Here is a 20,461-nt window from a genome sequence, read left to right as displayed (position 1 = left end):
AGATGACCCAAAAAGATAGTGTGATCTCTCAGGAAAAGGCTCTGAAGACAAATGATTTAAAAATGTGTTTTATGGGAGGCCTGATGCAAACAGATTCTCTACTGGAAGAGATCTGATTTGCAGTTGGACACAGTCATGGCACTGTGCCTGAAAGCTAAATGCCCCTTGTTAAAAGGTGTATATAGGTCCTGGATGCTATAAGGTTGTGTGATAAGGTTGTGATTTTGCCATGGTCACAAGATACTTTTGATGGCAAAGAACAGGAATATATGTGGATTCAGGAAGAGTAACTAAAAAAATGAAATGCATAACTAGATAAGGCATGTTGCTTTTTATTTGCTTTTTTTCCATCTTGTGTTACTGACTTCAATATGCCAGTCAACTATAGAACATGTAAAGAACTGGAAAGTTTAAAAAATCGCATAAGCAGAAAGCAATTTTTGCAATAAAACTAGTGTGCAGGTTGTGTTACTGGAACAAACCTATGTTTGGTTTTTGGGCACCAGAACAAATGAACCCATGTACTAGAATATTTGGAATATTTATGTTTTGCTGTACTGCATGAAACATTAACATAATTATTGTTAGACAGCTGTTAGCTTCACAACTGAGGAAATCAGGAAAGGAAATCATATCTGTGTTGAAGCTCCCTTTAATAGTCAGCTAGCTTAAGAACGAATTCCGGACGACTAATTTTCTCTTGATCTTTGGAAGTAATATATATTAAAAAAAAAAAATTTTGTTATGCTGGTGCTTGAGCTTGGTCATTGAATCAGGTGTCAAAACTGCTTTTCACATGTCCCCATCAAAATCAACTTGTGATTCTTCACTTCCAAAGGCTGTTCATATGAGCATTTTTATAGGCACACCTAGCACCGATGTACTGGCCCTAACCTTTTTCATGCAGTCATTCCTTTTTTTTATGAGATAATCATCCCAGAGATATTTTCAAGCACCTTCAAGCTTGCCATTAACAATGAAACATGGGGATTGAGCTTGTTAAACTCTATTAAGGAAATTTACTGAAAATTAAACTAATTAAACTAAACTAAAAGTTTGTGAGTATATGTGATAAGGCCCTTAGATCTTGAATTCTTAATCTTGGCCATCCACAGACTTTTGGAGTGCAAAAGTGTGTGGTTTTTTTTTTTTAAAGGTGAGGAATAAATGATTATTGTCGTGTTGCTAGTCTAAGGCTGATTAGGACATATGTTTCTCACCTGACCCTCTCTTTTCCTTTGAGTCCATAGTCAAGGAGATATCAAATGCTGTAGGCAAGAGATGCTGTCCTGTTCCAGACTAGAAGACCCTTTGTGGCAATTTCCATTCTAAGAAGGAAGAATAAGGGGCAAATCATGCCTAACCATAGGAAGCCAGAAGACAAAGTTTATGAATAAACTAACAAAACAATATTTTGAAAATTTGGGAGTGGGAATGATAAGAAACATCTTGAACACAGGAATATTTCTCGTCATGTGTGCAGGCAACTAAATAAACTATGATATCACAGTTTGTTCCTGCACAGGTACTCAGCCGTACTTATACCCAGCAAGTCCCAGCTCCTGTACAGTGTACAGGAGCAATGTACAACACTCCCTTATTGTTTCCCACAAGCATTGCTATTACAGACAATGTAAAGTAAATGTAATGTAATGACAGAAACTCAGATTAGAAATATCCTGGATTGCATTTTATTTTGTGTACGTCTTTCCTAACCCTGATTTTTTTTGGTTTGATTTCTGTAGGCAGTATTTGTAAAGCTGTAATGTTGATTTACAGCTTTATCTTTTTGTTAAATTGTTATTAAGCAAAATTTGATTATCTTTTTGAGTACAACTTCATTAGATTTAACATTTATCACATTCTTCATTCCTTCATGAGCTTTTTTGCCCATTGTATCAACTAGTGCTAAACACTGATTGAAAGACATACAACTTCCAAATAAAATAATTAATGAAAGCATTTTAGTCCACTTCGCTGAAATGCATATCTCTGTGTTTGCTTGCAGCTCCCCTGTGTTTTTAAGATAATAGCAGAGTAGTCCTGATCAAGTCCCCAGTCCAGGTTCTTGCAGTATTTATAGTATTTATATTTATAGTATTTATATTTATATATTTTTATATATATTTATATTTATAGTATTTATATTTATATGCATAAAATGCCAATCATCTTACTCTTTCTACTACAATCTTTAATCACTTTATTTTATGAGATGAATAGATCCATTATCCCTGATAATCTGGAATGAAATGTCAAGTCCAGGTTCCTGTATAATTGAAAGACTCTTTTTTAAATCCAGAATTTTTGAACTAAAAAAGTACTGTTTGCAGGCACTGAGACAACATGGTCCTACCAGTGTTAGGCTGACCTGACCTGAAAATGGCTTTTTATTCAGTAAGTGCTCTCTTAAGGCAACTTGTTGAGAAAGAGAGAAAACAGAATTTCTTATTAAGTTGAATTAAGATGAATTACATAATTGCCAGTCTTTGCCAGCCTTGCTAAGTCCTCAAGTATTTTGCTGGGCCAGCCTTTGCCTATGAGCCTGTATCTTCGATGATTCTTGACAAAGAGTTTTCAGAATGTCTGGCAAAATATTGGATCTCTTGGCTATGAACATGTTTTCCATGTTAAGTTTGCTATCTTGCAGAAATGTGTACTATTCCTAAGGACTTTACAAGTTTGACTTCTTTTTCTCTTATTTCCTCCAGTAGTGTAAAAAAATTCCACTTGACATTCTCTTAAGACAGTGCTTTAAGGAAGAGCTATGGCAAAAGTATACATAAAATCGGGCAGCTATAGTGCCTGTCAAAGCAGAGTAGGTGAACCTAGGGTGGCACTTGCCTCTAAAAGACTCTAGGGTTGTTGCACTCAGAGGAACTATCCTGATGCTATTAATGCTGGTGTAGTCTAACTTTGTTGTATGTGGTTAAACTGTCTAGTGGGACGGAATTGTCACAAGACACAAGAGCAGTCCTAGTGCAGAATAAGCAATCAGCAAGATAAAGAATTAATACAGCATAGAGCATAGATAAAATGCTTTGCTGTTAGTTTAAATGACTGAGAAAGAGAAAACAAGTCATAAAGTTCCTCTGTTTTCCAAAAGATATGTGTTTTACTGTTTTATTTTTATAACATGGAGTATACTTTTGAAGTTATAGGTAAAGTTTCTACTTTCAATTAAACTGATCTAATACCTTTTCTTCTCATGTTTTTGCTAAACTGGAATTTTTCTTCATATGCCCAATATTTTATTAACATTGGGCAAATGCTAGCTAGAAAATGCTTTTATACCATTAATGTCAGTTTTTAGCCTTTTCACTATTGATCAGTAACTGCGCCTGAATTCTCCATTCAGAGGTAGTCTCTAATGCATTATTGAAGGTACTTCTAAAATAGTCTAAAAAAGCAAAAAGGAGCAGAAGAAATATCTACAACCTCTAGCACAGTGATATTTTTCTGTCCACTTTTCACAGAACTAGCTTTTAGAAACCCATTTTTTTCTATGATGTATTGATGATGGTAATTCTCTCAAGATTTTTTCTGTATTTCAAGTGTTTATATCTGCAGCAATAATTTTCTATTGATTTATGAATCAAACTCAAAATTCCAACTGAGTACCATTGGTTCTTCTCGCCCTGCTACAGGAGAAGGTCTTGGAGGTATTCGTGGATAAAAAACTGAATATGGGCCGGCAATGTGTGCTTGCAGCCCAGAAAGCCAATCGTATCCTGGGCTGCATCAAAAGAAGCATGGCTAGCAGGCCGAGGGAGGAGATTCTCCCCCCTCTACTCTGCTCTCGCAAGACCCCACCTGGAGTACTGCATGCAGCTCGGGGCTCCTCAGCATAGGAAAGACATGGACCTGCTCGAGCAGGTCCAGAGAAGGGTCATGAAGACGATCAGAGGGCTGGAGCACTCTCAGCCTCCCTTATGAGGACAGCTTCCCTTATGAGAGAGTTCGGGTTGTTCAGCCTGGAGAAGAGAAGGCTCTGGGGAGACCTTATTGCAGCCTTTCAGTACTTAAAGGGGTCTACAGGAAAGATGGGGAGGGACTCTTATCAGGGAGTGTAGTGATAGCACGAGGGGTAATGGTTTTAAACTGAAAGAGGGTAGATTAGATATTAGGAAGAAGTTCTTTACTGTGAGGTAGTGAGATATTGGACCAGGTTGCCCAGAGAAGTTGTGGATACCCCCTCCCTGGAAGTGTTCAAGGGCAGGCTGGATGGGGCTTTGAGCAACCTGATCCAGTGGAAGGTGTCCCTGCCAATGGCCGGGGGGTTGGAACTAGGTGATCTTTAAGGTTCCTTCCAACCCAGATTATTCTATGATTCTACGATTGTATGATTCTATGACTTACAGCTGTAAGGAAATGGCCAGATAGTGGAAAGGTAAAAGTTCTTTATGTTGTGCTCTTAATAGCATATCATCCATACAAACCCAAATACTCTAATCCATTGCTTTGGCAAATATCACCTTAATGATTAAGATAAATGAACTTGGTGCCACAGTAAGGCCAAATATAAGAAATTTAATTTGATTTTTTTTTCCCTTCTGAGCAAAGTTTCAGTTATATCTGGCATTAACCTAATTTCTAGAATAAACATCCTGTGGAGGAAGGACATCAAACTATGTGATGGTGGTTATCCTTCTCTCATTATTATATATGAATCTATTAATCTTGTAACTGTTTTGTGTTAGTTCATCTGGATATGCATCTCAAAATTGCTATATACCATGAAATAGTCTTTGGCAATTGTAAAAGTTGAATCTGTCCAACTACCCATTTTGATTGTTTTTCTCCTCTAAAATTACAGAAATTTGATCTTTTCTTTCTGCTCCGTCAACTCAAGCATCCTGAATGTCTCTTATAGTCTCTTGCAAAGTTAGCGTGGCTCCCCAGCCTAACATCCAGTTGCTCTCATACTTGAAAACTGCTTCAGTGAGCATACATTTAACCTTTAATTTAACTTAGCTCAGCAATGAAAGTAAAAGTTAACTTAAAAAATACTACAGATCCCAACAATCTGACAATAACAGTACCGAGAGTGATGAAGTCATCACTAATCTCTAAAAGCTTTCATGAGTGTCTTCACAAAATATTTTAAATCATCACTTTCCTTAATTATTTTTTTGCTGTTCCTTTACTGTGTTGTCTTAGCTGATTGCTTACATTCTACTTAAGACTGAGTTATTGAGAATACTCTGTAATTTTTATAATAGGCTTGTGCTATCGAAAGTGCTGAGAACCTGTATGATTTGAACAATCCCCTCTCAGTGTTTCTCAGCTATTTGCCAATTGAGTCTAGTCGGGCTTGGTTGGCCTTTTTTTAATTAGTTCTCATACCTTTTCTAGAAATGCTGTTGTTGATGGAAGAAGTGACCAATGTTAGGTCCAAAATCTTCTAATATGCAGCCCTGAACTTTAGTTAGAATTTAATCATTTGTATCTTGACTTTGGAGAATCCTGGCTGAAAACCAGCTTCTTGTGTAATGCAGGTTATGTTGGTGACAGGAACTGTCTATATACCCATGGAGTTACAAAGTGAGCATTCATTTCTCCTGTGGAATATAAAAAGCTGGCATCTTTTTTTCTTTTTTTAAGTAAGACTAGAGTAATTGAGTCTATCTTCTTAGCAGTAGAATGCAAAATACATCTAAGGGCTTGTTTAGGTTACAAGACTGGATTTATTTTTGTTGTTTCATTTTAAAGTGCCTTTGATACCCACACAACTTTTGTGGAAGAGACATAGTTATATATTTCAGTAAATTTTCTTCATGGCTATTGTATTTCTAGTAGTTCTGCAAGGACTATTCAACAGTGGTTTGCTTCCTGCTAGAAGAGGTCTGTATTTTCCTCTGTATGTTTTATACTGTTGTCATCTTGACTGGATGCCACCTTTCCATATAAACCCTGCTAGGCAGCCAGGGTTATCCTTTTCACTTCCAAGTGTTCAATTCCACACACTTCCTAGAGTAGCTAGTGATCTTTCATATGGATTTTTACAAAGATCCAGGAATAAATTTTCTTCTTTGGGAAGCTGCATGTTGAGCCTCTTTTATAGAAGACTTGCTCTAGTGCAGACAATTCTAAGAGATGATCAGAAACTAAGAGGGGGGAACATCCAGAGCTGGTCTCAGCACTGTAGAAAAGCAAAGTAGCTCTGGTAGAAATACCAAATTCAGGGATCTGATCTGGATATCTGAGGATGACCGTGCTCTCTGCTGATGTTTCAAGAAACCAGGTTGTTGTTAATGCATGTGATGATGTTACTACATGGTAGTCTGGTGGGAAGTTTTTCATGTAGCGTCTCTGAAAACCTGGGCAGCACAGGCGTGGTGGACACCTCCCTTCCTCCTGTCTGAGCCCTGGATAAACTGAAGGATATCTGGGCAGCCGTAACTGTTCGATCCTGCACATTGGGGAGCACATATGGGCTCACATAAGGACTGTGGATTGAGAGCCCGGTACTTAAACTACCGTGGAACAAGTTCTTTTAGCTTGAAAAACATTGTAAAGTCATGTCCTACCAATATATAATATAAGTGCTATAGCTTTTTACAGAAAAACAAACTATTCTTCTGTAAACTTGTGGTCTGCTTCTATGTTGGATAGAGTTAGGTGCTGCTTTAAAAATACACACTTTTAATTCCAGTCTCACCAGCATGTTAAGAATGACAGTTGAACTGGAAATTTAAAGTTTTATGTACCATGGTAATTTCCAAGAGTTATTGAATGCACCTGTCTCATTTCATAGTGGTCCAGCTGATGTTCCCTAGGATGAATACGTTTAGCCTGCCAGTTTTGTCTTGGAGAAGCTGCTGCACAGAGTCCACCGTTCATCGATGAGCCACCACTGATTTAATTCACTAGATTTAATAATGGGCCTTTACCTCACATTACTGAAGAAACTGGACATTTTCACAGCTTTTTTTCTGCTTGCTCTTTTGTGGAGTCATGAAAACAGCTCAGTATGACCTATTTCATCTCTTCCAGACTGAAATACGAACAACAGAGATATTTTAAAACTGAAGTTCATTGTATGATATCACATATATATTGTAATTGTGGATACAATAAAGAGAGGAAAAAAAAAAAAGATACACTGACTCACATTCATTAGTAAAGTTACAGTTTCAGGAGTTCAACAATCCAAAACGGCCTGCAGAGATGTTATTAGGCAAAACAATTCTCATATGACTGTCCATGTTGCTGATATTTTCTTACTGTTTGATCATTATTGAAGTAGCTATCTTTTTTATTTAATGGTGATAATACCCTAGGAAAATGGAGTGTTTCTGTGAAAGAAAATTCTCCTCTTCATCAGGCTTAAAGGTTTCCTGAAAAAAGGTTTATCCTGAAAAACCAGGATACTTTCAACCGCTGGGAAAAGCACCTGCTGAATGATCTCTGTGGTAAGAAACTGAAACACTTTAAAAAGATTAGACTCAAAATCAGATGCAATGATGTATAGATGACATGTATTATGATATATTCTCTGTGATGGTTGAGGGAAAATATTTTGGTGTCAGAATGCCTTTTCTAGAAATATGAACTCACTATTATTGAGGTGGAGAAAATCTAGGTCGCTGCTGAGTCTGTATTTTTCCCATGTCATACCACTTTATCATGTCTTAAGTTTATTACAGTCAAATTTGGCTGGGGTATGGTGCTTTACATTAAACAATTTATTTGTAAGCTAGTTTGCATAGATAGAAGATACCTTGCCTGTGAAATTGTGGAAAAATATGTTTATAATTATTTAATGCAAATGAGACTGTCTACACATTTGTTTTCTATTATTTTCACATTCTCACCGTATTTTGAAAGTGAGTTATGATGACTGAAATAATTAGTCCATTGGGTTTTTTTAAACGGTATGCAAAAAAAAGTATTTTTCGTTCTACAGTATGTTCAGCACATCAGACTGAAAAGATGCTATAGCTATTTTAGCCTAATGGTTGAAAATTATGTTAAAATTTGACTTGTTACAAACTAAAAATAATAGATATTACATAATTTCATTTGAGATCTAGAACACAAAGAAGATGCTGAACCTAGTAAAATAAAACACGAAATACTGGAACTGCACAATTTTAAAAATAGTTTAAATTAAATGCCTTGACCAGCATGTACATTTGTAGGCAATAGTACTGTAGCAAGGCACTAATCAGCTAAGTACCATAATCCTCCTTACAGGGTAAATTCTTACTTGACCTCCAGCTATATACAGCACATGGTAACAGCATTAAACTATAACACTCCTCTCATGCTCTCAATAGCTTCCCATTGGGTCAGCTCTCTGACTTGAATTGCCGTTGTTTCATATACTAGACCTTTTTTTTTTTTTCCCTAGATGCCTTATATTTTGTAATTGCATTTTGAGGGAAGGGAAAGGATTGTAAAATATATCTAAAAAATTGTGTCTCAAAATTAAGAGACTGTTCATATGATTTCACTGAACCTAGAGGATTAAATGAAAGACCTAGCCAGAACAGAAGTTGATGTATTCTCATGAACCCGAGGCTTTCTACTTCCCAGATGTGCAGTGGCTGATCAAAAGGTAAAGCAGGGAAGAAAGATGCTGAATGTGTTGTGTGAAAACAATGCATAACACTCAGCATTTTTTGCTCTTTTTTGGGATGGTTAGGAAGATATTTTTTACTTTTGGCAAAAAAAAGCTCAATGGAAGTACTGAAAAACTTTTTATTGTGCTTCAGGTATATGAGAATAGTATCCTTAACAAAGTCTTGTACTTTTCTTTAAACTAGTATTTTAAATTGTATTATATTTTCTGTGACAAAAATATTTTGTGAAAAGTTGGATTTCTTTTCAGAAAAATAGTACATGCAGGATTTTGGAATTTTCTTGTGTTTTATATTATTTGAAGTCCTTTTTAGTAACAGTTCAGTATTGTATTAACTCATCCTTATGTTTTAATGTTTCTGTGACCTACTATTCTTTTAACACCCTGGGTTTTAAACTCATTTGAATCCTGCTGTATGGCAGCTGTTAATTGATTCCACCCTTCTGCAAATGATTTCTATGGTGTCAGTACTCAGACAGATAACTAGAATGCACATTCTGACCAATTTTTCTCAAAAGCAATTTAATCCATTTAGCATTGTTTTTATGATAGGTTTTTTAACAAGAGATTTTAATGAAAAAGTAGGTGAGATATTTCTTCTTTATATATTAAGTGGAAATAATCCACAAAATATTAATTTTGAAAATGTTCAAAACTAGAAAAAAAGAAAAATGTCAGGATGTTTAACCTATTTGTGAAAGATAAGCATTCATCAATGTAGCAGAATGAACAGTAACATTAAAATACAGTTATTTAATTTCTCTCTTTGCAGTTCTCTAAAATCAAATTATATAATATAAGGGCTATTGAAAACTCAGTCAAAATAAAGGAGGACAAAGCCATTTCTACTAGTAGTCCCATTTTCCTATCTGCGATGTTTTTGATGTAATAAAAAATCGTGAAATGAACTTATTACCTAAATATTTGTAGATTAGCAAGGGATACTTAAAATCACTAGTTTTGTTCAGCAGTTCCTCATTTTTTCCATGTTATAACTCTCTTTCCCACACAAATTGAAATTAGCCCTTGAAAGCTGCAATGCTGAATTTTTGCTGAATTGCTTGTATAGAAACTATGTGATTCTGAAGTAATTGTGTTGGTTTATACGTCTGTGCAATCATGTCAAGTTCAAAGCAAAGTGTTATCAGTGGTAAATTTAATTATGTTAATGTTTTGTTACTACAGATTTCCTTTCATTCCATTGATATCAGCCTGCAGTCAGTGAATTTGTATTTTCAGATAAAATCTAATAGAGATCAACATCTGCAGTATCACTCTCATGCTTCAGTAAATTTTATAATCATCATTGCAAACTTAATTCATTATTGTTTGGAGATACTTAGCTGGGAGGTATTTTAATGGTTCAAAATATGGTCACTATAAAATAAAATTTGTAAGGCATGGCTGAAATGAGAAATGAAATAATGTCTCAGATGAACTTTACTTAGCGAATTGCTTAGACATCTGACTGTTAGATGTACTTCAGGGCAGCTTATTTAAAACTCTATTGGTCAAGAAATGCAATAAATACCTTTTCTTTTTATCAGAGTAGGCTGTTTAAATGAATTAGCTTGCAAATCGTACATTGGTTGATCACCTTCTTTCTTTTTTTTTGGGGGGTGAGAAACCAAGGAGAGGAGAGCAGACAGATCAGAAGATTAATCTAGTATAAAACTAGACAGGATAGAAGAACTGCAAAAAGAGATCTTGGTAGAAACTGGAATTGTTTAGAAGTCAGCCACAGCTGCTTTAGACAGTGTGCAAAATGATTTCTCATGCACAATGTGACTCAGCAAAAGCAAAAGTTATAAGCAGAGAATGAGAAAAGGAGTTAAATCAATACCAGCTAGTTTCTTAAGAACACTTCCAAAAATAGGTAGACATTTTGCAGATTCTTCAGTATGGCAAAAAAAGTTGTGGAAATGCTTTCATAAGAGCACCTAACAGTGAGAGGGATTTTTCATTTTAAAAATACCTGCTACAAATACAGTTGTGCAATGTACCCTCCCTGAGAAAGGCAGCCAGATCTTAATTTTGCACGGCAATTTTTCTGGGTTCATTGCACTCATGGGAGTTCTGGTTGCAAGGTCCGGAGTGTGTTCAGCTCACCTTCTTGCAGCCTAGGAACTTTTTTGCAAGGTGTCATGATGGTGTTTTATCTGCTCCCTGTCACTGTTGTTTTAAAACAAGTGCCTGACTGTCTGTTGAATACAACACATAGAAGTATAAAAGTTTAGAATAGTAGAACTATTCTTACATGATCACTCAGGAACCAACAAATGCTGTTTTCCTGACAGGAGCCATATAGTGAAGGAGAGACAAAGCTGCGCTCAGTGTATTTGACGAGGTCTCTAACAACAAGCCCCCTCTCTTGCATGGTTTTCAAGACAGAGTTCCAGTGGAAAATGTGAATTTTTACCTACTCTGAATTTTTTATTCATGTACTGAAAGGATCATATTTTGAAAACAGTTAAGCAAAACGACAATATGTGCAGGAGAAATATCTTCAGTTTTTATTTTCCGGTCAATTTTATTCCTTGCTAATTTATAGGAAAGAGAGAACAAAATATTAAAGTATTGTCTAGTAAATTATAATTAGGTCTTACAAGTAACTGACCAATATTCAGTTTTCAAGTAGCTGATGATTGTTCAGGCCCACCGAGCCCTTACTATTTTTTAATTGACCCAAAACTTTTTATTTATAAAAAATTCCAAGTAAATGTAGATGAATTCAGATACCCATATGTTTGAACATATCTTTGAATGATATTTTCTTGAAAGTTTTCTCCAGCTCAAATGTGTCTTCTATTGGTTTGAGAACAAGATTAGTAGCCAGGAAGATCCAAGACCTAGTTTTGACCATGATATAAATACTTTACATATTACAGTGTTTCTGAATATCTGTGGCTTCTGAAATGTAATGGAAACTTACCTTTTAAAATTTCCTTTTCCTCAGTACATTTGGGTTAATTTTTTAAAAATCTAAATCAAAACAGAAGAGTGTTTTCTCTTCAAGGAAGAATACAAATTAAGACTTTCAAGCTATTTAGTTCCATTACTGAAATCAGAGTCATTAAAGCAGAATAGCTGTCTTATATTCTTCTATGCCATATTTTAAGTACTTACTTCCTATTGTAGTGTGGGGGAGTTGAATAATTTATGAGCAGGAAGTCAGGTTACAGTCAAGCTATTTGCTTTTTCATAGTACTAATGATATCTGTAGTGCACTGGAAATAAGTTTTCCATCAGTGTAAGGTTAAGAGATGTGTGTTAAAAGACCAAATGTCACGTATTGATAAATTTCAGTTAAAAAAAAATACTGTGATAATTAGTAGAAAATAAGTTTCGGTTTCTACATCTGAAAAAATAATATTTATAGAATGTGCCTGATGAAGAGGTTTGTGCAGATTCTAGAGTTTTCGAACCATAATAGAGATTTTATTTTATTATTGTTTCAAAGAAGCAGTAATCCCAATGGCCTGGAGGATTTTTTGGTGGTGTGGCAACCTTTTCAGAGAAGGTGGTAATCCTTCTGACAAGAGATATATAGTGCTTAGTTGAGCTGGCAGCTGGAGGGTGTGTATCACAGCTGCTGACACACATTTAAAGTTCTCTTAACTTTTAATGTTCCAGGAAAGTCCTGGAAAGGCAGGAGTAGTCATTTTCCATGGTGTATCTAGCTGGAGATACACGAGGAAAGGTTTTTATTAAGGTATCTTTAATGGTGAGAAATGGATTAGACAAAGGCTCATGAAGGTGAGTGAGAATTAGCTTGTGACCTAAAAATAACAGCAGATTTTTAATAGTAGTGACTGGCCATAAGTTTTCACGAGTACTGTTCCTCTTACCATGATTTAATAACACTGGCTTAAAATGTATCGCATACATTGCACTACTGTATTTGTAGCAAGTATTTTTAAAATGAAAAAAAGTGACTAATGGTAAAAGGGGGCTAATTGTATTGTGATGACCAGTAAAGAGAATGACAGGCTTGACTACTAAGTGGTATGGTGACTGCTGGGCAGGATGAGCCCTTTCCTGCCAGCAAGGTTTCTGGCCGATCAGGTGTACAGGTACGGTTAATTAATTTCTCATGGGTAGGATTACAATTTCTGTCATTTGATCCTGGTAGTGAAGCTAGATCCCTTCAGCAGGGATGAAATTAATTAGAAAGGGAGTTTGATAGTGTCAATCAACATAGGCCAGGAATTAAATTAGTTACTTTTATCTATCAGGCGGCTTTCTCTGAAGAAAAGGGTTGCGTTTTCAGGAAGGTCCTCATTCTTGCATGTGGCCTAGTAGTTGCCACATGCAGGGCACCTGTGCAAAGATTTTTCCTTCGTGAAAGGTTGGAATAGATTGAGGACCCAGCTGATCTTTACATTACTGTCAGCCATAGTTCCTATATTCATGTCTTAGCAAGAAAATGGAGGAAAGGTAAATGTAAGAGAGAAGGTTAGAAAATGTTTGTTTGAGAGATATAAAAATATAATGCTAAATTGGCACATCCTCCTCTCATTAACAGAGTTCATGCTAGAAAAAAGGGTGGATTTTTTAGTAAATCTTGTGCTAGTTCCTCAGATGATGTGTTTTCCTGATGATAGAAGTACATTTGCCTCAGCAAAAAGTCTACAATAAGTGTTTTTACTCCTACAGAAATTCCATCTTTTTTATCCCCTCAGCCTCTCCCTCCATGACTTTGTAGCAGCAATGTTTCCAGAAGAGATTTGTCCACTATTCTTTGCATCCATATGAGGACACTGTGACATGGAGTCATATATATATACACACAGTGTATGTGTGTGTGTGTATATATATATATATAAAAAATATTCTATATGTAGCTAAAACAATTCTTACTATTCTGTTGTTCGTATTACTATAGATACATGTATACAGATATTTAATCCTGAAGAATGTGTACACTCAGTCTGCTCCAAGGCACGTGTGAGATTTGTCAAACTAGATTCTGCATGGTTTTGTGTGTTACACTGTTCATGATGGAGTTGGTGTTAAAAACCATACTCACTAGATGTTTTGATGTCTTGGAGGATCAAATCCATGCAAAAATCTGTGGCTGTGAATCCATATGTAATATAGACTGGGTATACACAGTGTGAGTATGTGTACACTCCATGTGCACGCATATTTGTCTCAATCTTGCAATGAGATCCACATGGATGAATGCCACATCTGTTGAGTGCCATTTATTCCAATTGGATTTGCAGAGAGATAAAAGATTTTGCGTATATGGGGGACAGAACTGGGGAGGAGAAATTAGGCAGATTTTTATTATAGGCATCGCAGAAATTTTCAGCAATGTAAGTAATTTGCTATTGGAACAAATTATTTTGGGATGTGGCATATTTTTCATCAGCTGAAGTATTTAAATGAAAAATATTTATCTTCCTTAAAGTAAGTTTCCACACCTATTCTCTGTTGTCTTAATGAAAACTTCTATGTCTTTACAAATTGTCTGGGTTCTGGTAGTTCTGTTGTCCTAATTGTCTGTTCCTGTTGGCCATTCTGGTTTTAGACTTATGAAACTCTGTTCATGTCACATTAGAATGATTCAACTTGAGTCCCCAGTAGCAGGATCCATAGAGTTTTTGTTAAACTTACAGAGGTTATGATTTGTGCTGGTACTAACATGACACTTTAGTAAGGCAGATAGGACATCTTAGCTTCACCATAAGCAAATAGGCATCCAAATGATGCTTATATTACTTGTCACGTTTCACAGGAAGAGTTGCATTTTTGCAAGATTGAATAAGTTTCCCCATTTGCAGATGCCATTGTAAGGCTAAAGTACTTTAATATTTACAAGGCAAGACTGGGTCCAAATCTTTCAAACACAGCTTAATGACCCTGTACGGTACCTAGGACAAAATGCCAGTTTGTGAGTCACCCTCCTGCGCACACTCTCCTCAGACAGTTGTGGTTTTCCCTTGCTGAGCAGAGACCGCATTTCCTTTCTGGCTGTGAGAAGAGCATTTTCTCTCCTACTAGCTAGGCAGAGCCCTTTCTACTTTCCTGGCCACCAAGGAGAGCCAGTTTTTCCTTCTCCCCTTCACTAAGCTGAAGCCTTTCCTTCCCTTATCCCTTCTAGGACAACTGTGGCAACAATAGGACTGTGTCTTTGATCTCCTTTTTCCTGTCCTTCCCGACACTAGGCAGGATCTCCTGGTTACTGCCTGCAAGGCTGCCCTTTAGGATCCGTGGCCATTTGTAGAGGGTAGAAAACATTTTCAAAGGGATCTTAATTATAAAGATAAAACTATATATAAGGGGAAAGGGCTGATAACACAAAAATAGGTTCACATACATATTTTCACTACTAAAAGCTTGAGCTGATCTATGTTATTCCAGAGAAGGCCTACCTCTCAGTCTCTTTGCTCCAGTTTCCTGCAAGTAACTCCTTCAGGTCCATCTGGGGTGAAAAACTAAATACGAATCTGGACATGTCTGGAAGTAGCATTTTAAATGCTCGTTACCCTGTTAGGATTGATAAAGGCAGGATCTGAAGCTCCAGTTTGTTTTTTCCCTATGAATCACTACTCCCTATTTAATTGATCCCTTCTAATCAAAGTAGCGAACGATGTTGTATCAAACAAACAGAACATATAACATTCATAATATATTCCAGATACATCCTCTATTAAAATATTGCATATAATAAAATCACATGCTTCAGTCAATCATTTGTCAGTGTCAGGAAAGAATATCTGTTGATAATTCTGTGTTCACCTTCCTCTGAAGCCTCAGAAGTTGTCTATGGCTAGATATCGTCTATGACAAAGAGTCAACGCTTAATGTGGTACAGGAACTCCATTCTGGTATCTGGCTGATGTGTCTTGCTCAAATGCCTGGACTAATATTATTGCCATCCCTGTAGGGATGGGAAGGATTTTTTTGTCAAGTCAGACGGACAGGACTTTGAAGATCTTTCCCTTCTTATACAACACAAAAAATGTTTTGTTTTCAGGAGTTCAGTCTTCTGAGTTCATCTGATTTAGACAAGTGCTGCCATTGGATCTTTGTCTGTCCTGTTTTCTGCCCTTATAGTTTTGTGGGAACTGAAATGTATGTTTTTAAGCAATAATGGCTGCTAAAAGATCAAACTAACTGAATGATCCACCTAGCCTTAATTTCTATAGTGATTATAAAACCCTGTGAAATAGAAGTATATGGTGAAGTTATATTGCTGTAAAATAATTGTAAAGGATTATAAAATTTTGGTAGTTGTAAAGCAGTTATGACTACAAAGTAGTGTATGTATTTGTATTCTATATTTTATAACGTTGTATTAGCATTTTTCCTTTAAAGCTGTTTTTGATTTAAACTGTGCACCATAAGCAGATTTGTAGCATGACATGCTTTCTTTAATTTAGTACAGAAAATGTGCAAGCACATTCACAAAGAAATGCAATGAACGGATTTTTTTTTTCCATCAGCTGATCATTCTATCATTTAATTAGCATTAACTGTATATTTGTGCTACAAGAAATATTGACAGAATTCTCTTTCTTCTTTCTTGTCATGATTATTTAGGAAAAGAAGCCCATCAATATCAAGAGAACAGAACAGAAGATACGACCAAAGGGACGAGAGAGACGAATATTCACAGTATGCTACATCAGACAGTGCGATGCCCAGGTCACCATCAGATTATTCAGATAGGCGGTCGCAGCGTGGGCCTCAGTTATATGAAGAACCTGAACTGGGTGATTATAGAGATTCCAACAGAAGGAGTCGCAGGCGTTCCAAGGAGTATCCGGTAGAAGAGGAAGATGCACAAAACAGGGAAGAATATGAAAGGCAGCGGAGGGAAGAGGAATACCAGGCACGATACCGAAGTGATCCTAATTTGGCTCGTTATCCAGTCAAGCCACAACCGTATGAGGAACAAATGCGTATCCATGCTGAAGTGTCCCGAGCACGTCATGAACGGAGACATAGTGATGTCTCATTGGCAAATACAGAGTTGGAAGATTCTCGGATGTCTATGCTGAGGATGGAACGACCATCAAGACAAAGATCAGTGTCTGAGCGCAGGGCTGCCATGGAAAATCAACGTTCATACTCTATGGAAAGAACTCGAGAGGCTCAGGGACCAAGTCCCAATCGTCAGAGGACCACAAATCATAGCCCTCCTACACCTAGAAGGAGTCCAATTCCTCTGGAAAGACCAGACATGAGGCGCTCTGATTCATTAAGGAAACAACACCATTTGGATCCCAATTCTGCCGTACGGAAAACAAAACGTGAAAAGATGGAGACCATGTTACGGAATGATTCACTCAGCTCAGACCAGTCTGAATCTGTCAGACCTCCACCACCAAAGCCCCATAAAACAAAAAAGGGAGGTAAAATGCGCCAGGTTTCATTAAGTAGCTCAGAAGAAGAATTGGCGTCCACTCCGGAGTATACGAGTTGTGATGATGTAGAGATTGAAAGTGAAAGTGTTAGTGAAAAAGGTAAGATTTCTAATTTTTTGACTGTTTCAATATATAGATGTGGTTTAGTTTCCATTCTGTTGTATGTTTATTTTACCTATCAGAATTTATTGCAACCATGTATCTACAGCCCTTCACAGGTGACTGAAGTTTGTTGTGATGGGAGTTGTTTTTTTCTGATTTTGTGTTTCATTTACTTAAATCTAAATGTAATGATTTACATGGAAAAGAACATCACAGCTACTAGAAGTATTTGGATATGTTAAAGGAAAAAACATGCCTATTGAAAAACCTATTAATTAAATCTGCAAAGTATCTAAAGCTGGGCTGTCATATAAGGCCATGGTTTCATGTCCATTAATACCAGATTTGCGTACTCCTGGATGACAATGAGTGCATATTTGATCTGGATCAAGTGTGGGTGCATGACCGCGTTTCTGTTGAATTAAGAAGAGCACATGATACAGAGCTTATGCCAGTTTCGTGCTGACTGCTGCAGGTTAAAGAGCATCTGATCTGCAAAAAACCCTGTGTGTGTAAAGTCAACCCATTCAGGTTTTTAAACAAATTTAAAATGACTGATGCGGTTTATACCAATAGAAGTTTCTTTTTGCTGTGGGACTATGGTGCTCTTCGGTTTTAGTGCTTTTTGGATTCATGATGTTGGAGTTAGTTGCTCCACTGTCAGAAAGAAAAGCTAAAATTAATTGAAATGATTCCCAACCTATCCAAAGGTAATGCATGACTTAAATATGAAAGCATTGGGGACTGTCAGTTTAAACTAAATCAAATTAATAATATTAGTTTGCTTACTTTCATGTATGTTGTTGGTCTAAAGTACAATAGTTAACACCTGTTTTCAGTTATTATTCTTATGCTAATGCATCTGTACTAATTCTCATGAATGGTCGTCTGCTGTTGTGGATTGTGATTAGAAAATTTGCTACTATATTTTTATTAATATTGCTATCAAATTGGTTCTGAAGCAAGTAGTTAGTAAGAGTGAAATAACTCTGAATTTTCATGGTCTGATAAATAAGGAGCAAGATAGTGTAGAATGGAAGGAAATTTCACCCAGGTCAAAGTAGACAGTTACATGCACTTACATGAAAAAAACTGTGATGAAACCTTGACTCCCTTAGTCTTCCTGATGAATAGAAAAACTTCTGTCAACTTCAGGGTGTTCACAATTTTGTTCTTAATAGCAACCTTGAGGAAAATAGACCAAATCAATATACAGGAAGTAGTAACAAAGTGTTTATTTAATGAAATTCAGCATAGGAAACATAGTATACAGAATAGTATACAAACAATATATTTTTTGTACACATAACATACAAAACATATATGTTTAAAACATACTATACAAACAATGTTAGATTCTCTGTCATTATCATAATCTGACATAAATTATAGCTTTTACTTAAATAATTCTATATTTTAACCGTCAGGAAACATTATTATTGATAACAACATTTAATAATAATTATAATGTCATGTCTGTGCTGATTTCTGAGGTAGTGAATGAAGCTAAATTGAGCATGTATTTTACAAATTAATGAAAAAAGCTTGCAAAATTTTACGGGAAAAAAATGCTCTGTTTTATGTTTTGTTAATCTTGACTGAATTACGGTAAGCAGTTTTGATGATGTATAGAGCGTAGCTGTGTCAGCATGGCCCAGTGGTGGCCTGTGGCTGGAACCAATGTGGAGAACAGCCTTGGTTTTTCATAGAGGAAGAGAGCAACGCTTGAACTGGTGAAGAGGTCTGATTGCATCTGACTGTGCTTGCTTCCAGCCTGAGACGGAGGGTCCTGTTTCTGCCCTTGCTGATGGGCTGGGAGGCAGTGACCATGCATGGAACAGGCAGCCATCCCAGCAGTAACACCTGTACCTGGAGCCAGAGCCAGCTGCTGCCAGCCTCAGCAGCCCTGGTCATGTTATCGGGTGATATCCTCAGCCCCATTCATACTTCTCCTCCACTCTTTAACCCGTGGAGCGGAAGCTCCAGAAAAGTATTTGTTTGAGTGGGTTTGGGAAGATTTGGCTTCTGCTAGGCATGGGGGAGGAGACAAGAGATCTGCTAGGATGAAGAGGAAGAGGGGGTCTCACCACCTGGATCCAGCCTTCACAGCTACTATAGGTAGACCCACAAAGTCCTACCTCATTCTTTTTATTTTCATGAATCTGTCTTACCATGTAAACCAGCCTGCACTTAGAGTCCCTATAAGCAAGTGATTTCTTCATGAATACGACCAAAAGGAATCCAGCACATAAACCCCCATCTGTCTTCCTTGTATTGCAATACATTATTTCCTTAATTGATAAAATACAACTAATTATTTTAAACACCTCCTATAAAAATGGGTTTATCCTCCCCCCAAATTACTCGCTTTCTGCCTTCAAAAGCTCCCCAGACCTGAGGATTTCTCAGCTGTCCTTCCGCCACATACAAAATCTGTTTGGCCAAAGATATAATGCTAAATATAAAACATTTGGCCTTGGAGTGATGAAGGGTGACAATGTTAGAGTGAGAATTTGGATGCAGTAATAATGAGTTCTCCAAAAGAGGACAATAATTTGTTCTCCATCCCTTTCTCTGTGGAGTACACATATCCTTTCACAGATTCTGCAAATAAATACTAACAACTGCTCAGCTGTGAGGAGCAGCCTGGGCCTGAGCTGCAGGAACAGCTGTTCGCTGAATTACATCTGAGATTTTACAAGGCCCTGACATCGGTTTTAAGAAACTAGTCTGAAAATTGTGAATTATCTGAAAATGTATGAAAAATTGTAATCATATGCTCTTACAAGGGCTGATCTCCAAAATGAAAAGGATTGTTACATATATATGGTTGGAACATATATATGCATACAAAATGAAGATAGCCATTTCATTTTACAAGTCCAACAGAGACATGGACCAGCTGCTGGATTAAGAGCTCTGGGAAGAACATCCGTTATTACTGAATGCCTGTGACTTTAAGTATTTGGGTCTGATCTCATTTCAGTAGCTGTCTGCTTTAAGGTAATTTTTTCCTTAATTTTAAAAAATGTAATCTCATTGTTTTCAGGGAGGGGACAAGGCAAAATTATTTTTCTGCACGTTTCTGGTAATGGCCAGAGAAACCATTGCCTTGAGATGCTCCTGCCTCCTCTCTATGGGGAACAAGGGAAACTGTGACCAGAGAAAGCTGATGAACACCCAGACAATACTCAGGCACCCAGTAGACAGCCATGAGAAACACAGGCATGGTGAAGAAGCATTGTAGATGGAGATTCAACTGCAGAAGAGAAGAGATAGATTCTTAAGATACTGCATAGTTTTTGTAATGCAACTATATTTGGACCAGGCAATTTGGGTCATAAACTAGGCTGAGGACTGGCATATTGGAAGGCTTCAGGAGGATGAGCAGACA

The 20,461-nt window shown here is 36.8% G+C and overlaps 1 protein-coding gene across 1 annotated transcript in view; it reads left to right on the top strand.

The window, feature by feature from the left end:
* RIMS2 (regulating synaptic membrane exocytosis 2) overlaps positions 1 to 20,461 on the top strand; it is a 484,675-nt gene that overhangs the window by 192,959 nt on the left and 271,255 nt on the right. The window contains exon 4 of the mRNA XM_075141296.1: positions 16,139 to 17,064. Within this exon, the coding sequence (XP_074997397.1) occupies positions 16,139 to 17,064 (926 nt within the window). The remainder of the gene's footprint in view (positions 1 to 16,138; positions 17,065 to 20,461) is intronic.

This window comes from Calonectris borealis, chromosome 2 (assembly GCF_964195595.1).
Source record: "Calonectris borealis chromosome 2, bCalBor7.hap1.2, whole genome shotgun sequence".
Lineage (NCBI taxonomy): Eukaryota > Metazoa > Chordata > Aves > Procellariiformes > Procellariidae > Calonectris > Calonectris borealis.
This window is presented reverse-complemented; position numbering and strand designations above follow the sequence as displayed.